The 19,145-nt window shown below is 38.3% G+C and overlaps 1 protein-coding gene across 1 annotated transcript; it reads right to left on the bottom strand.

Moving 5' to 3' along the window:
• Nucleotides 1–147: 147 nt before the first annotated feature.
• Nucleotides 148–17,694, bottom strand: castor2 (cytosolic arginine sensor for mTORC1 subunit 2). The gene is made up of 9 exons (XM_010737203.3): nucleotides 17,467–17,694; nucleotides 12,065–12,135; nucleotides 9,970–10,163; nucleotides 6,786–6,918; nucleotides 6,542–6,665; nucleotides 5,821–5,931; nucleotides 4,355–4,437; nucleotides 3,283–3,377; nucleotides 148–3,024 (listed from the first exon to the last, which is right to left on the bottom strand). The coding sequence occupies exons 1-9, from the start codon at nucleotides 17,577–17,579 to the stop codon at nucleotides 2,962–2,964; spliced, it is 987 nt and encodes a 328-aa protein (XP_010735505.1). The 5' UTR covers nucleotides 17,580–17,694; the 3' UTR covers nucleotides 148–2,961.
• Between the last annotated feature and the right edge of the window lie 1,451 nt (nucleotides 17,695–19,145).

Here is a 19,145-nt window from a genome sequence, read left to right as displayed (position 1 = left end):
AGTGGAAAGAGAAAAAAAGTAGCATGAAAACAAGTACTTTACCAAGTAACATTCCACCAATGGTGAAACAAAGCGTTTTCCAATTTTTCTGCCAAACTTTGATTGAAAAATGAGTTTTTCAGCTGATCTTGAGGCTCTGACGACCAGATTGGGCAGAGATGTCACCAGTTTATTGATTAAAGTACACATTGGGAGCAAATAACAGTGAGAAGACAATCCCCGTTTGTTAAGTAAAGACAGTAAAAATGACACAGTGGTGAAAACTGAACACTCAACAAGCTCCACGTCCCCCCACCCCCAAAAAAAGCTTGTTTATTTTTTTTCCACACAAGAAGCTCCAAATGAAAAAGCTTTTTTCTCTTTGAAATGGAATCAGAAGAAATATCACCGTCTTCATGTTTTAACACTGATAAACAGGGTTCCTACTAATCACATCTGAAGATAAGATCAGAAGAAGAAAGATTGTTAGATGCAAGAAAAATAGAATCACCAAATGCTTAAGACCAACAGAAATCTCACCATCTGGACAGGTTCTTTTGAAAGTAAATAGCCCTCCCCATTTTCACATCAGTACAGCAGGCCTGTGGGGGTGGAACCTGCATTAAAGTGCAGACTGGGGGCAGGGGAGGGGCAGCTTCAAGACCTAAATGGACACCAGGGCTTGGAGGGAAAAGTTCCTTCCCTGTGTGAACCTTAGCTTATGTTTAGCATTCTTGCACCCAGTCATTATTCTAGTACATTGTCAAAGTGGCTCAGTAATTTATTACTATTGATGCACATTTTCATCATTGCATTTTACCATCAGGTCTTACTGTGGGTTCACACTGTGAGCAACACGATCATCGAAAGTGTATCTATTATGTATTTCATGACAAGCAAGCGTTTATCTGTCCAGAGAGAAAAAAAGGTTGAGGCCTATAAAAACTGCAAAATGTTGATGATACTTTTCTGTTGTTTTCAGATTAAACAAATGAGATACAATGTGTTATTATTAATGTATGTTTCCCACCAAGAGGAGTTGGGAGTGGTTTCAAACCCCTCACATAACTCTCTTCATGACTACGATAGTTCTGGATCCTCATGAGGTAAGATCACCTTTTCTAATGTCAGGGTTGATTTTAAGCTCTTAAGTCTTACAAATATGTATTTATATGATAAAACTACTGCAAAAGGAAACCTACTGGATTTTCAAATATGATGTCCTGGTCTGAATGGACTATAGACCCATGTACTCATTACTGTGACTACACTATAGTGATAAGAATTGTATAGATATTATTGTGGTTACATTTTTCTTCTTTCTTGATGCTAACATTTTTATATTGCTGTGACCTTTGTAGCTTAAAATGGTTTTGACCTCAGCGAGTGAAATGTTTTTTTAATTTAATTTTCTGACCCTACATAAATATGGATGTTTTCTCCTTTTCTCCTTTTCTCAGTTGTGCCTAAAAACATACTCATGTTTGTGACTAACATATAATATGTGTAATATTTACGATTAATCAATACAGTACAAGATGAGACAAAGCAGCCATGTTTACAGCTCTGTGTGGCTCTACAGCTCATTTTAAAGAACACCAAGCAGTGTTTGATCTGGTATCGATTGCTAATATACTCAAGATGTTAACAAGCTAAGTTTGGCCTTGTTAATGTTAGTATGCTAATGAGTGGCGAGTTTAATGAGAGTGGCATTCATTTTCAAGGTTGGACATAAACCCTGAGCAGTGCGACAAATGTAAAGATGGTGCTAGATGAAAAGTCAAATTCATGATTCATATTTCACTGGATAAGTGAAAACTTTGATCTGCTGGTGGTGTTACATAAACAGTCAGGGGATCAGCAAAGTTAGCAGGATTCCTCCTCTCGGAACTCTTTAGTGTCTCCACAGGTTTTCTATTTCCATTGTAAAACTGAGAAAAGCAAGCAAACGTTTCCATTTAGGGAGCCATATTGTGAAATTTTAGTTTTTTTACTTGTCATCGATTAACTTCCCCTAGATTAATAATTGATTAATAAACTAATCTGACCTTCAAGCTCAAGGTCACTGATTGATGCCACATAAATGCTTGCACAAGCTTGCTAGTGAAAGAATTGAAAAATAAAAGATTTTTTTTCCTGCTAATTCCGTCAACCATGTTGCTCACAGTGTGAATGCATATTACTTTTTAAAAACACTAAAGGAATATTTCCTCGTCAAGATCATCACCAAACATCTGAATTTAACTTCTAAGTCTGAGGGACTCCAACAGTCAGTTCATTGCTGTAAAACAACTGCTTAAAAAAAAAAAATAAAAAAAATAAAAAAAAAGAAACACACCATATTACTTAACCAGACGGTCCGTTACAGCTGGCTGTCTCAAAAATTGTCTCCTTCAATTGCACACATGAATAGTATTTTGACAAAGGCATCGGTTTAGGCATTCAAACATCTTGGCACTGACAAACGACCTGTGGAAAACAAATAAAAGAAAAAAAAAATATGGAGGTCACTATACATATATATATATATAGTGACCTCCATATTTTTTTTAAAGTTCTTTCGTTTTTGAGAATACATTCACATCCTTCCACGAGAGGAATTATGTACTAATACAGTATGGTGCTTATGAGGGTCAGGGAGTGGGAAGAAGCAGCTTTAGAGAGGAAAAGAAATGTATTCAGTCTGGTAAAGTAAAGCAATAACTACCAGAGGAGGCAGTGGAGGGCCTCAAGTGCCAAGGAAGGAAGGAGGGAGCGGGGTTAAAGAAAATGACCGAGTAACAAAGGTGTCCCTAACACACTGTCACAACCCCCCCCCACCCTCTCCCTGTACACCACCCACAGCCACGTTGTGGTTAGATCCTTTCAGAGCTGATCCACAGTAGTCCGCTAATAAGCTCTTGGCACTTTTTGGACATGATAAACGTTTGAACGAAATGACTTTGAAAACCGTTGTTTTCATCGTTTTTCCTCCGGCTTCCTTCACTGTCCCGTGCTCTTGGTCCGCAGAGCTCCAATCACACTTTGGATGTTTTCTTCGGGAACCTGGAGAACACAAAAGGTTTTATTAACCCTCTGAAAGCAGCATATTAATGCTGTAATGATTGCTTTGTCTGACCAACAGTCCAATAACCAAGAAATATTACATTTGTCATAATGTGAGACAAGACAAAGCAAAACCTCACATTTGAGAACCTGGAATCATCAAATGCTTGTTTGAAATGATTTAGTGTGGTTAATCAAAACAGTTAGGGACTAATCAATCAAATCAAAATGAACATTGTTGCGAGGTTCCTGTCTTACCAGGGCGTGGTCAAACTTGAAGGTACTAATGTAGTAAGCTGGAATGTCAGCCGTTGCCAGAGGTTCAGATATTTGAGCCACGATGCCGCACTCATCTGCAAAAAATGAATTTGCTATGACTGTTTGAATCTGTATTGAGGATTTACAGCAGTGATTCCCAACGTACACTTCATAATGTTGTAGGAAAATACTATTTATAAGATTGATAACCTCTAACAGAGTTCAGAGTGAGCAGTGCCGGTAGTTTAGCAGTATTTATTATACAATAAATATACCAATTTGTAACCTGTCTGGTTTAGTTTCTAAACAAACAAAAGTATTTTATTTCTTACCAAATCATTTCTGTTTTTTCAACTATATGTACTACCCCACAATCTTTCTGTGTATCTCCTGGTTGGGAATCACTGCGGTATAAGCTCTAAAAACTGACATTACATACTTTTCACATAACAGCACACGAACAAAATCCACTGCTAAAGCTTTCATGTGACATTTGCATTTGAACATGTTGAAACAATTCGTAACTAAAAGTCTGTAGAAGATTACCCTCATGAATTACCACAGAGCATCATTCGGGGAAAAACTGTTTGTGTGGCACATCAAGATGCTGATTAAACAGCATGATTGGGATACTGGTGTGTGTTGGACTGGTTACAATAAAAGGCCACTCTAAAATGTGCAACGTTACTTTGAAAAAAAGATCTGATGAGCTGTGACTACTTCACATAAGGCTACAGATACCAATTGTCTTTCCCTAGGAGGGCAATGTCATGACACACCCTCTTCTGCCTCTGATCGGCTAGTACACATTGCTTTCGTTGGAACATCAGGGTAAGCAAATTAGTTGCCAATAAGTTGGAAACTACCAGTGTTAGAGAGTGCACATGAAGACATCATGCTCGGTTTGTCACACTGTAACATCTGTACTAAATTGAGCACATTTATGGATACTAATACTACTATATACAGTGTGTTTGGAGAGGTTCAGCTCTAATACTGTGACAGTTAATTTTACCCTCACTTAGCTTGATGGTAACCACATCAAACTAGCCTTTTGGTACATAAAACTCACCAAATCCTAAAGGTTGTCCCCCAATGCGAACCATTTTCCAAAGCTCACCAGAAGCACTGGTGAAGAGGACATTGTTTGGAAACCTTGAAAAAACCAAAGTACAAAGAAATGAACAGATTAGAAATCATTTTTTCATTTAAATATAGCTTAGTTAAAAGTTAGATCATGTCAAAGTGATTTCAAATGAATTGTTACTCACAAAAATGCTCATCTAGCCTAAAAACCTCAGAGTGAGACAGCTGGTGTACATGTTTGACTGATATCTGAGCCAGCGGGGACACTGGGACATGATGCTAACTGTAGCTTAGAAGCTAAGATTTGTTTTCTGTCATACTGGCATTCGCAGGTTGCTAGCCTGCAAACTGACATTAGCAGGGCACTCGTCTGGTTGATGTTTGGTAGCTCACACACTAACACAAGACTTGACGTGATGTTACTGATCTATAAATGTTGTTTTTATTGGTATTATGCAAATTATTATTTTATATTTCTCTGTCTATGTAGATGGATAACCAATGCACAGACAGGGGATGCCATCATGTAACCAAAAATATATATTTCTTCCTTTTGGTATGTGATTTAGCCTCAGAGAAACACAGGGAATGTAATTAACAGAGCAGATCTGTGATAAAAAACAAAAACAAACAAACAAATGTAATTTAATTTTAATTGGACTTTTTAAAAAGGAAATAAATTGTTTATTTATTTATTTTTTCTGACCTTCAAATGTTTGGAAATTCTACTTTAAACCAATTTGTTTTGCTCTAGTTAACAAATGGCAGACACCTGACACAGGTAACAGATCCTGTGTGGAAGTGCAGCAGGAGAAGCTAACTATTAACCATTCACAGATGAATATCAGCAGGTGAATTCTGTTTCTACTGAATAAGAGAGCCATTGTAAAAGTAGAGCAAAATGGGTGACCTATTCCTTTAAGGCAACACATTAGGTTTTACATAAACATGGGGACAAGGCTGACCTACATGCTGCAGCAGCAAAATATGAACTTTAAAAACATAATGAAAGTTTGGTCCAATTATTATTTTACCTCTCCGTGGCCTGAAGACATTACTGACCCACATAAGGGGTACCTCATTTATGAATGGACTATGATCAGACTCTAATGTGGTGGCAATAGAGGGGAGCTGCAGGTTTTTTTTATGGCCTTTCTGCTTAATTAGAGAGTATACTGTGAGAAAGAGGGGGACACAATGGAGAGTAAATGAGTTACACTGAAACCCACTGTGACTTAAGTACTTTGCATTTACCCAACTGCTCTCCTATTGCTTAGCAACGAACTAATCGCCCCCTCAAACAACAATCATACATTTGTTTCCTCTGCAGAAACATTATGTTTACGCAGACCTTGACTGAAAGAAAACAACATCTTGAAAGAACAACTGTGGTTAATTACACAGCAGCAAATAAACGTGTTGCTTTGTGACAAAAAAACAAAACAAAACAACCTTTGAGTTGTCTGTTCGTCCATGACCAGAGAGATGTAGCCTTCGATCAGGGAGAAAGAGAAGAAGCGGATGTGGCTGGAGTCCTCGTTGGATGCTCCAGGTTCCTTTGGCCTGGAAAGAAACACGGTCTAACTAGTGATGCAGAAATCACAGTCTGGTAATCTCACACTTAGTGACTTACTGACTCACAGTCACGTTCATTTAGGGTTCACACATTTTCATTTTTATCCTCTTACAGCTAAGAGGTGAGAGTTTTTGCTGGCTAATGGTCTATAAGTAATGAGGCAAATAAGCCTAGTAGACATCCACATTATTGTTAATGACGTGAGAATGATGAGAAAGACACATTTCTGCTCATCTCCATATACAGTTCATTTTTTCTGTAATGGAGATCATCCACGGTTTATGCTGGAGACCATGTCTGTAATCTTTCCTATATTTGACAGGTTTTTGTGTATCCTGTCTGGGCTAAAGTTGTGGATCGACCAAATGATTTTGCCACTGCTAGCATGATTTTAGTTTACACAGTTATTGTAGGTAACGTCCTGCAGTTGACTAGCGTGTCTTAAAAAAAAAAAAGATGTTGTCCATGACATTTTCACACACTAAATCTCTTCACTTTCAGAGTTGTTTTGAAATCTTCTACCACATTCCCAAAAGCACCAAACAGAAAAGGTCTTTGTCTGTGTCTGTATTTAATATAAGACGAGCTGATTCTTACCCTCCAGAGTAAAACATGACGTCCATGAGCAGCGTGGCTACAGAGGGCAGTGTGTCTGGGTCCAGGCTGGTCACACAGAACATGTTGCTGGGACTAGATAAGGGATGAATGATGGGACGGGGCACTGAAAAACAAAAGTGTTGCTGTTAAACCTGTCTACCTCCTGTTACATATGTTACTATTCTTCAGAAGCTTACTTACAATATAAAAACACACATATTAATAAATGTTTGTTTAAGCGTACCGAGTTTTGGCTTTACAAAACCGTTGCTGACTCCCAGATCATGAGCAGCAACAGTCTCTCCGTTGACCACCCGAAGCAAAGTGAATTCGGAAGACAGCGTGTGCATGACCATCGGCAGGTCTCGCTCTCGAACCTAAAGACAAAAAACAAACAAAAAAAAGAAAAAAAAGAATGAGGTCACTTGAGAGCAAATATTACAGAACACAAAGAAGAACAGGATAAATCTCTGTGAATGTTGCTTTTATGTCTGAGAAAACATTAAAAGGGAAATCACAATTTAACCCAATAATTGACTTTTCAGTGTACCCACTCTCTTACTCTGTTTTATCTACATTTGTTTCGGATAATGACTTCCTACAATTCATAAAAGAGCTTTACATAATCTCCTAAAATGAGCATGGACTCTTTATATTCAGTGCATAAAGGAGGAAAGGGATACAGAGGACATACTGTAGTACGATTTTTTTCCAACATTGAATAAATAAAAACCAGTACAGAAGACAGAACAACGCAAGAAGAGATGTTAGATTTAATAATTGTGTGACTATAAAAGGAGTCGAATGTTGTGAACTCCGTCTCCAAAGGTTATAAAACCACCCCAAATCTTTTTAAATTCACCAGACTTCCCCTTCAGATTATGCATTATCTTTTCATGGTAGCCACTGTAGGCGGTTGCTCATCTTTCCATTGAATGGCTGTGATAAGGGCAGTTCTTTGATTTGAGTTTATTTTTATAGGCTTTTATCATAGATGTGTCACCCAGTAAAATTACTCTTTGTTCTGTGGGGATGGTTATTCCTGTAATGTCCTTGAGGACAATGAGTGTCGAGGTTCAATATGGATGCAGACATGAGCAGGCTCTGAACACCAGTATTAACGTTCCTATTCCACTTTTATATCTTGGGCAAAACTGTGAGTAATGAGGTTTTATTCTGTGCAGTCTGTCAGGGATATAGTATATTCTATGAATGAGATTGTATTGTGTAAGTTTATGTCCAATGTTAAAAGAGAAGAGTGCTTCCCATTCCACTTCCTCAAAATGACTCTTCCTCCCATTTACTAACACTTCCCACCCTGTAATTTGACAAGTTCAGTCCATAGTTGCTGTTCACTAAAAATCTGTACTTTGGTCTGAGTCTAAACTTGAGATTTTAGGTTCCAACTGCCATGTCTTTGTGAGATGGTATCTGCATGTATGGTTCCCACCATGAAGCATGAAGGAGGAAGTGTGATGGTGTCATTGACCATCTAACCCAAAAAGAGGGCTATTTAACCAAGACAGAGATCCTACCTAAACCCAAGTGAGACGGTTTGGGATGAGTTGGACAGCAGAGTAAAAGAAAAGCAGCCAAGAAGTGCTCAGCAACTCCTTCAAGACTGTTGGAAAACCATTCCAGTTGACTATGTCATGAATCTGACAGAGAATAGTGTGCAAAGCTGTGATCAAAAATATAGTGTTCTCTTTGTTGCTGAAAAGTGATTTGTGGAGCTGGTTAAAAAGAAAGAAAAGGAAAAAGTAAATTTGGGTGTAACAGTGTTTCCTCACAGAGAGTGACATCTATTACTTCAACTGAATTTGTGCATGGGAGTAAAAAGTTGCTTGTGAGAAATAGGTGTGTACCTCCTCTGAGCTGCTCAGTCTGGATATACTTATGACTCTTTCTAAATTAGTCCATTCAACATTTGGGTCAGGCTTTATCGCTTTATGTAACACAAAAGATCCTAACAGTGGAAAAAAAAAGAGAAAAAAACCCACAAACATCTTAAGCTGGTCTGTCTTTTGGCCTGATGTTCAGTAATGCAGTCTGACACAGTGTGAGACGAGGACAGAGAGAATACGGGTGTTGGGTGTGGGCAAGAGGGTGAACACAGCAGGTTTCTTTGCCTCTTTTTATGTAATATATCACGAATTTAGGATTGTGGGTAGGAGCAGCCAGTGTGGAGACAGGAAACAAGCCTGGATGATACCTGGAATTCCAGCAAGAGGCTGAGCTGCTGATCCCCTTTATGCAACAGATTATCAACATGGACAGTTTTTTTTCCTTTCATTTTCATAAACATACCAGAGCTGCTCAGAAGACCTTGTTTTTCCACCAAAGCAAGGCAATAAAAAAACATTCCCCGTGGCCAGAGAGGCTTCGGTATGAGAGAGGATTTCTTCCTAAATCAAAGGAAGTGGGACCATGAAAGGTACACTATATCCAAGGTTATTGCTTTTTCATGTCAGACACTGTGTGGACATGCACAATTTTGTTGCCAGTGGTTGCATAATACACAAATAATACTCTTAAAGCTGTTGTGGAACTAATCAGTTATTGGTTTTGAAACACGTCTTATCAGTTCAATGACGTGATAAAACAAGACAACTGATTCCAATTATGTACTGTATTGTTTGATATTGTACTGTGATGTCTGGATGTTTTTTTACTCTAGTTTTGTTGATTAACTTATCAAGTCTGGGCTGAAACATTTAATACATTTTAAATCCCTCACCATAAAAAATGAAGGGTGTAGAAGAGACTCTTAAAGATTTTCATGAAATAAAACCCCTGCCATCTTTTCTGCAACAGCTACTGCATGTAATTACATTTCTATTGAGTAGTTTTCATCGTTAATCGAGCGTTTGCTATGTGGGATTACCACATTTATATGCACATGCACAATGGATTCACAGGAAATTATGCATTTATATAATCCAGTGTTACTGCTTGTAATGTTATGTCATTGATATCAGCCTCACTGCTTGCAGTTTGCTTTCCTACAGCCTCACCGGTAGTATTAAGTTACTGTTGATGCAAACTAAACATCCGCATTATATTTTGACAGTGGATCACTTTTAAATATTGCAGGGAGCAATGGAACAAGCAGCCACACGATTAACTGAAAAAACGCTCTGTGCTGGCTGTGCCATTGTTTTCTATGGAGAGAACGGTGACGCCCAACAAGTTTTGGAGGGGTGCACAGCTTCAAATTGCCACCAAGCGCTGTGCTCAAACTTAAAAAGAAATTTTTTTTGAAAGGAACTTTCAACTAATGAGATAACAGCTGTATGTGACATAGCAAACCCTTAGCATGAGTTCAGTTGGACAAGGATCAGTTTCAACGTGTGATGGACTGAATTTGTTCAAAAATCTAAATTATCTCTTGAAATGGTAGCATTTTGAAGTTTGTTATTCACACTCACCAGAATGAAGTCCGTCTGATACGTCGACAGCATGAAAACAGAGATGTTGTGGTCGGCCAGCGGTGCAATGACAGATTTAGCGATTTTGGTGACTCCGATGGGCTGCGAATTTGAGGCGTTGCCGCCCCCTGACACCACGTTGAGGGCCAACCATGTAGCATCAGCAACACTGATGTGCTCTGACTGGGGCAGCTCTGGGAATGGACAGACACAGTCATATAAAAAAAAGTGGGAATGGAAGTACACATCAGCAGAAAATTCCGTCACAAAAGTAACCAATAATCCTCCTTAGACTTAGGACTAGCTAAAAGGGGCTATTAGGCATGACACCAGTGACTCTTTCAATAATGCTATTCATAACACACAGTTATATAGTAGTCCAATAGTGATTTAACCTGTAGGCAGTTCATTAAACTTTGCATGCTGTTATGAACACCCAGTGTCTTCTATCTCTATCTATATCTCCAAATAAGACATTTTTTTAAACCAGTATGGAATAAATTGAAAGAAACTGGGAAGTTATTGTGACCGATGAGCATGAGTAATGGTTGTTCCTTATTTTTTATGTTCCTGTTTTTTTTTCCCGTTCCTACTTTTTATACTTCATATTGACAAATTTTGCCTAGAACCTGGAAGTACGATTATATTCATGCCCCCCTCTGTGTTCTAGTCAGTGATGAGCTGTCGAGCAGACTGCATTAGACCTGCTTTTCCACCTGTCCTACTAAATTCCAGTCTAAACAGAGGTACCTACCCCAGTTTGGGTTTACATTTACATTACATTTTGAAGTCTGGAGTTTCTTAGCATTTTAAAGTCAGTCCATTCTCACAAAACAGAAAAGATAAAACACACTTTGCTCAGTCCAAACCACCAGGAATTTTTGCTGATGCAGAGTTACTTGGTCTGGTATGACCAGCAGCAAATGGTGACTAATGTTAGCTAATCTTAGATAGATAGAGCTGTAAATCAGACATTACTGAGTCAGTGTGCTGACTCGATGGCTCTTCTTCTCGTCATGAGCTATGCTTACATTCCGTTTTAACATTTGTCATTACGCAGTCACTTGTAACTTTGACTGATAAAATGAAGGGAATTCAATAAAACAGAGTTAGATTTACATGTTACGCTTTAAAACTATGATTATGATGCCGAATAGGTCTGTAACAATTAACTGAATATAGAATTGGTTCAAGTGAAGGAAACATAATAAAAGTAAAACATTTGCTGGTTCCAGCTTCTCAAATATGAAGATTTGCTGCTTATTTCTAATTATATATGATAGTAAATTAAATAGTTTTTTGTCGAATAAAACAAGCTATTTAGATTTGGGCTCTTGGAGGCTGTTGTATTGATGATGAAAATAATTGTTGGGTGCAGCCCAATGCTGATCTGATTACAAGGCTACGTTAAAATGTTAAAATATAATAGCATTGCAATAAATGAAGCAGAAGCCCTCAATTTTACAACATCTGAGCTTAATTATTAGCCAACCTTCACTTCAATCTTGCTCAGTTAATCAACAACCTTTAACATACAGTAGATTAAGCAAGATATTTAATGAGATTAACCTAACAAACATTTATAGCACATTTGCCTTAATAAGTTACTCGATGGCCTTGATGATATAATTGTCAGACATTATAATATTTACTTTGTGAGAACCATTTGGATATATTCTGTCATAATAAAAAGGTTAAAAAAAAGTTTCATCTAAATGTAAAAGTGCTTTTTTGAGTTTCATAGTTTAATTAGTTAACAGCAAACAGGCACCAACACACTCAGAGCCAGTTACCAGTAGAAAATACCTGCGGCAGTTATGCAACACATAGCCTGTAGTCTCCAAGGTAACTAAGGAGGGTCACCCTGGAAAAGGGTGTGTAATGACATGGATTCACTCAATCAGCCGACCACAAAACACGGCGACTGGCAGCTTGGCCTCACATCCATAATGACAAAGTGTGCTCAAACATTGGCAGCTGAAGCTACGCGCTGGTGTGCTGGAGAGAATCAGAGATTGCACAATGTGATCTTTTCCTGCTGCCCGATCTATGGTTGCCACAGTGACTTTAAAGATCCACACAAAGTGAGGCCCACCTTTAAAGCCTTCCTCATCGACAATTATGGTGTAGTCCTCCGGAGTCTCCGTCAGACTGAAAAACTTGCATCTGAATAGGAGAGACAGGACAGATCAAAGAGTGAGTAAAAAGCTTGAGGAAAGTCATTCCTCAGGCCTGTCGAACAATTACTGTCTCCCTTAGCTCTGCCGCTCCCTGAAGCATTCATAACATACACATCAAATAGTCTGTTTGGAGAATTAAGGAGACGGTTTCATATGAAAAGATGCGTCAATAAGATGTGCAGCGAGCAACACAAGACTGCAACCATGCCTGTAAATGTCTACTTAATCATTTTATATTGAATCTGAGACTCATAACCAAGACATGATTAAAACACAGTGCTGCTATGCTCCCAATAGTAACCTCCCCAAGTGCTAGGAGAGGATTCTCAATGATCGAGAGGTGTTTTTGAATATGCAAACAGAGAGCCTCAAAATATCACCTGAAATCTATGAAGATAAATCATCAGATTCACCTTGATAAAAATAAACAGTATCTTTTTAGCCATGTGGTTGGATTGCTCTAGGGATGTTGGTCAGTCCACCAGTGAAATATCCAGACTCAAATAGCCTAAATAGAGCTATGAGGATTTATTAATTAGATGTCAGGTATTAAATGACAACATTTTTCTCACATTTTATCGACCTAACAACTAATCAATTAATCAAGAATGATTCATTCATAATGAAAGTGTGTTCATACTGATTGAGATGCAGCCCTAATCTCAACCACACTTGAGTGTTTTAAAGTCTTTGTCTTGTTTATTCATCAGTGCATGCATTATCTTTCTCACACTGTCTCACCTCTTGTATGTTTGTCTGTTTAATTGCATTTAGTGGTATCTAGCAGGCCCTATCTAGAGCCAGTGTTTAGTTTGTCCATTCTAGGCTACTGTAAAGACCTAATGGATCATAGTGGAAGAGGACCAGTGGTGTCTGTAGATATAATGGGCTCCTTCTTAGGTAACAAAAACATAGTGATAATAATATCAGGTGATTATACACAAATGAAAACATAGATATCACATGCATGTTATATTTCTTTCCTAATTCTGACACATCGGACCTTTAATGTGCAGTAGACCGACCAATAAATTGCAACTTGTCACTGCAAAAAAAAAAAAAGACCCCACTGTCCACTCAACCATTACAAAGCAGGTAGACTTATTCTACTTTTTAAGGCTTCCGTTTAATACTCTGGAAAAAGTTATATGTCAGTGTTGTTGTGTCTTATCATAAACAAGACCGAGTGACAGACATAAATGTGTGCAAAGCACAGAAAACTGTTCGGTGCCAAAAGCTGGCATGTAATGTCTGGTTAGATTTATAATCGTGTTTACCTAATCAGTGATCAGCTAGTTCTGATTTAAATCCAATTTTTGCATAGGCTTTATTTTAGCCAAATACTACTTGTGTTTAGCCAACATTTGTGAACACATGCTGAAACTTCTGTGATCATTTTGTTGTTTGTTTCTGTCTGAAACCCACTGTCAAGATTCAATACAGCAAAGCAAAAACGTTCTAAAATGGTGAAGGATATTGGATATAAAGGGTTTAAATCACCCTGAAAGCACAGAGGAAAGCGCTGGAAAAACAGCATGCACAACACTAATGTGATAATCACATCTTTACAGGCCAGCTACTGAATGCTCACGCGCCATATTTGGCTCAAAGGTGTGAAAAACAACAGGGGAATAACACTCAACAATGCTTTCTGTGGGAACGGCAGCATTTCCTCTCTGAATGAAATGAGCTGTCAAGTGTCACTTGTGACTTGCGGTGTGTTTTTGTAAAGCCGGGACATTAGGATGATGAGCACCAGCGTTTTTGTCTTGTGCCTGGGTTAATAACACTAATGTAATTGTGATCGTGTCATTATGGGCACTACTTAATGACTTGCATTATTATATGACAGTCCAGATCAACACTGAAATAGCAAATCACTGCCGAGGTTCAGTCACTGAGGGGGGAGATAACTAAACATCTTAGCTTGCATTACTCACATTCAGTGCACATGCAAGGAACTTCACGGGGAGTCTTTAAATGAGTTTATACTGTAAACCACTCACAACCTCATCTGTGACAAACACAACAAATGTGTTTGTAAAAACGACCCATTAATTAATTAGTGCTAATTCATTTATTTTAAGAGTTGTTGATTTTAATTTAGTTTTAGTTTAGTGATGAATTGAAGTGCTGCAAGACTGCATCCTCATAAGGAGGATCATTCATTTTTCACTGTTTATATTTTTGAACCTGAGAGCAAAACACAAGCCATGTGTATCTCAGATTTTTAACCAAACTAGTTTAGAGTAATTGGGCAGAAGAATATACAAATCAATGCTTGTTATCATCCACTACCATTCTGCAAATATTAGGAGATGATACACACAATAAGAAAAAGCGTATTTGTTTAGTTTGAAACGGTGCATCAAAATATGTTGATGGAAATGTGGCTTCTGACACATTATGCAGCTGTTTTTTTTAAACCATGAATAGCTGCTTTATCGTACCAATTTTGCAGACTGAGGTTGGTACGATTGGAGTTGTCGGGCTAGAAAACCAAAACATGAGCTAAAAAAGGCTAAAAAGCTCCATAGAGGTAAAGGGAACTACAGAGTTGGGTAATAATTCCCTGAGTTTGTCAATGCACCTTTCTGATCCTATAAAAATATTGATTAGTTCAGCTTAGGCGCTGAAGTTGTTAAATGCAACCTATATGATTATTTTTTAATTGATACCCAGGAAGACAAGAGGTTTGACGATTAAAACTGCAAAAATATGGACCTGAGTTTGATTAAGCAAATCAAGAACTAGATCGTACAGAGAGGAGGCTGAATACAACACTATGATGAAGACAGAAGTATGCTGTTGGAAGGACTAATCAATGGGAGGAAGCACCATGACTGTGTTGCTTCACCAACAACAGAAAAAAGTATGATCTACCATCTGATGGACATGTTCTGAAGTCATATGACATGATCTTTTGAAATCATTATTAACCTGCTGCCATGACTACTGAAACCTCCAACCTCAAACAAGGTGCACCACTTCAAAATCTGCCCCAAACAAAACAAAGTAATCTTGTGTCCAAGTAACTGTGGGAAGTTTTGATAGAGCCCTTTCACCATATGACTGAATTGATTCAGTCAAAGACAAGGAAGCGTTTGTTGTTCTTACTTCACCGTCTTTCCTCAGACATTTCCTACTTACAACAAAAAAAAAAAAAAAAATGAACCAGTGCTCATAATCATAGTGCTCAACTGACCTGAACACCACAGGCAGGGGGGGAATTACAACAAAGAAAAAGTCCAACAACATGCAAAGCTAAAGTTACAGGAACTGACTCTTTTTCTTACAGGAAGAAAAAGAATATTAGATCTCCCTATTAGAGCCTGACTAATAAGTTGGTGAAGCCGATCTATTAGTCGACTTTAGCTTGTTGCGGATATGCTCTATCAGCATATATTTCCGCTGGTAAGTGTTGAGATGCATTTAGCAGTGTCACTTTGAAAACTAAACTCAGATATCACATGAATGTGGTGTTACCACCTCTGCTAAACTCTGGATGCAAAACTGCAAGACAGAGCCTCATGATTTTATGAGTGAAACATGTATGAGAAGCATGAAAATGATGCTGGTGTCTCGGCAGTACCAAAAAAAAGACACTACGGCTATACCTCGAGACTTACTTTAACTTTGGTTTTGTTGAAGGAAAATACATGCCTCAGCCACGATTTGTCATTTGTGACGAGAAGCTACCAGATGAAGCATTGAGCCAAGCAAAATGAACACATCTGACATGTTATTCTTTTGGTGTGTGTGTGTGTGTGTGTGTGTGTGTGTGTGTGTGTGTGTGTGTGTGTGTAGGTTGGGGTGGTGCTCCAGTGAAAAAAAAAAAAAAAAAAAAGGTGGGGAACCACTGTCGTAGGCCGATGTAATGACATGTAGCTCTGCAGTTTCACTTACTGCGCTTGTGTAATAGCTGTGGCAGCTGTGGGTGGCTATTTTCAACCAGCAAAACAAATAAGTTCACACTTAGAAAAGGTGGAAGGCAACGCTCGAAAATCACAGAAAATGTGTTGTTACACGGCAGCAGACTTGCCTACAAGAAATGCTAAAAGCCATTTTAAAAAGGGCAAGAATGAAAAGATTGACATTGCTCGCACTAATTAACACCAATTTTACATAATTGCAGTGCCCAAAGTGTTTATATAAGCAAATATTGGATGCATATCTAACCAAGAGGAGCTGAAAGCGATGAGAGTATGTGCTTGAGTTTGAAGCTGTTGGCAACTATTTTGATAGTGGAGTAATTGTTTACATTGTGATTTTATAGCAAATGCCAAACATTCTCTGGTTCAAGCTTCTCATATATACTTGTCTTTTTTTTTCTACAACCTGAACATATTTGGGGGGGGTTTTCAGTCTTTTGGAGAGACAAAACAAGACATTTGAAGACATCACATTGAGATTTTTGGACATTTTATAGATCCTTAAAATATATAAAAATAAAAGACAGTCACTGCCCTACTTAAGGAGAACCCACAGGGGTGATTTGAAATACATCAGACAATCAGTAATCTGAGTGCAGTGTTTTATCAGTAACTTCTCCTCAGCACAGGGGGAGTTTTGATTATCAGCTCGCTGCCACACTTAAACTGCTGGCTGACTTTGCCTGTTGTAAAAAAAAAAAAAAAGAAAGAAAAAAAAAGTGCAGAAGCAGTCAGTGTCAGTCAAGTGAACTAATTTGCTTGGGATAATATTAATAGACTGTAGTGGTAAAAAGCAATGGCAAGTATAAAGGCCTGTTGTGATGTCACTGCAAGGGCTATTTAATTAAAGTTTCCTCAGGCTCTCAGTGGATATCCAGGATAGGAAACACAGTATGTTGCTGTAAATGCCCCTAGGCTGCTTGTCCAAGTTTAGTTGAAAACATGTTATAATTTTCCTGAGAGAAGGGAAAAACAGGCTCACACACACACACACACACATATACAGACACACACACATACAGCCTCTGGCGTCGACCCAGCTACAGATGGCACAAAGCTACAAAATGACACTACAGAACAAGGATAGGCCTGGAAACTGGTGGCAGAGAGCAAACACACACTCTGATGCTCCCAAAATAACACACAAAAACTGCATTTTGAAGCAGTAACACAACTACAGGAACTAGCTGGAGTAGAAATGAACACCGCTTTGGCATTAAACACAAGCATGCATAGTCCATGCAGCCCCCCCGGCATTAGTTTGCTATAATGTTAACAACAGCAGTATCCTTGCAGTAAACACGTACAGCACCGGGGAGCATGTGAAGAAACATAAACGACACTGTGTGTTTTCATGTAGCTGTCGTGTCTGGGAAGTTACGTACCTTGTTTTGGAGGCCAAGAAAGCGAGTTTTATCAATCCGTGAGTGCAAATCTGGATCCCCTCTTTTTCTATACTCGCCACTTTCAAGCTGTGCTCTAAAATATGAAGCTCCATCTTTTACGTCTTCTCATTTGAGGTACGACTAAAATGTAAAAAAAAAAAACTAAACACTTTCAAATAAGATGCATAAATAAATAAATAGACACATACGGCAGGCTAAGGCGTTTTTTTTTTTTAAATAGAGAAAGAAAGAGCGAGGCAGGGTGGAATAAAGAAAGCAAAGAGGTGAAAACGGACCTGCTGTCAAACCTGCAGCGGAACCGCTCACACTTCTGGTCCTAGGTTTTCAAAATAAAAGCCTGCTCCAACACAAGCTAGAATGAAGGGTTGAAGAAAACACTGCGCAGCTCATGTTTTATTAAAAGGTCCAGTAACATTTACTGGGATCTATTGATAGAAATGGGATGTAATATTCATAACTATGTTTTCACTAGTGTATTGTATTGTTCTGTTTGTGTTACCTTAGAATGAGCTTTAGCGGGTCCACTTCCCTGGAGTGTGCCATGTTGAACCACTATATTTTTCTAAAGCAGCCCAGAAAGGACGAACGAAACACTAGCCCTAAATTGGACTTTTCACGTTTGTCAGAAGCTTCATGGCCACTGTCATTCTCCGTCATACTCAATGACAATATAAAGAATAGACAGTGCCTGAGTCCATATAAGCCACTGCCATGTTCTTCTGCCCCCTGGATAATTTACATATCGGCACAATTTCACACTACACATTGGACCTTTAATACATGGAGCCAGCCTTTATGCTAAACTAAGCTAAGTGGCTGAAATCTGACAGATTGATATAGGCAGTTTATTTTCTTTCTGGTGGAACAGAAATATACAGAAAATCTCTATAAATCTATTCCATTTAAATACAACTTGAATAATATATAATCAAACAGCTGGCTAAGAAAGAAAAAATGTTAACAAATGTGAATAGGACTCATAATATAAGTATTTCTAAAATCCTGATGAAATCACACAGACTAGGTCTGAGGCACATACAGACACACACTGAAAAAACAGCCCCCTCATTCATTTAAATAGGAATGTGCTCTATGATTTTTTTTTTATACTGCCTCAATCGCTTTTATTTTGACGAGAAAGCGGAAGTGACTTCGTCACCGGCTCCCCGTAGCTTGTCAGTCCTTTCAATGGGAGAGCAGAGGACCGCTGTTCCCCATGTTTGCTCTCCGACTGGAATAGTTAGCAGCTGGTCGGACTGAAACAAACAACTTGCCATTCAAACGAAGGGGGCGGGTCTGCAGTGGAGTTGGGCATCATGGGAAATGTAGTTCTAGCTCTGTAGCTTGTTTGTACAGGTAGAGCCACACCGGTGCTGTGCGTTACAAACTGGACTTGAATGGAAAAGGGACTTTGAGTGCTGACTTCAGTGTAGGAACGGAACACTTTCACAGCAGACACTTTGAGTTGACTGTGGCACTTTTGTAACCTTTTTAAAAATACAAAAAAACAAACAAAAACAACACGCATATTACTACACACAAGTATATGCATGGATAATAAATAAAGCATGCAAAAATATATATTACGTGTATAGAGTTTTATATTCATAATAAACATTTAACACATATTGCTCCTAATAACAATAATAACATTATTA

This window comes from Larimichthys crocea, chromosome III (assembly GCF_000972845.2).
Source record: "Larimichthys crocea isolate SSNF chromosome III, L_crocea_2.0, whole genome shotgun sequence".
NCBI lineage: Eukaryota > Metazoa > Chordata > Actinopteri > Sciaenidae > Larimichthys > Larimichthys crocea.
This window is presented reverse-complemented; position numbering and strand designations above follow the sequence as displayed.

What these genes read in the sequence shown, in the direction of transcription:
- castor2 (XM_010737203.3), bottom strand. Translation starts at nt 17,579, where the DNA reads ATGGAGCTTCATATTTTAGAGCACAGCTTGAAAGTGGCGAGTATAGAA. An exon ending in CGATGAGGAAGGCTTTAAAG is followed by an intron (nt 10,164 to 12,064) that starts GTGGGCCTCACT and finishes GTCCATTCCCAG; the next exon opens with AGCTGCCCCAGTCAGAGCAC. An exon ending in ATCAGACGGACTTCATTCTG is followed by an intron (nt 6,919 to 9,969) that starts GTGAGTGTGAAT and finishes TTTTGTCTTTAG; the next exon opens with GTTCGAGAGCGAGACCTGCC.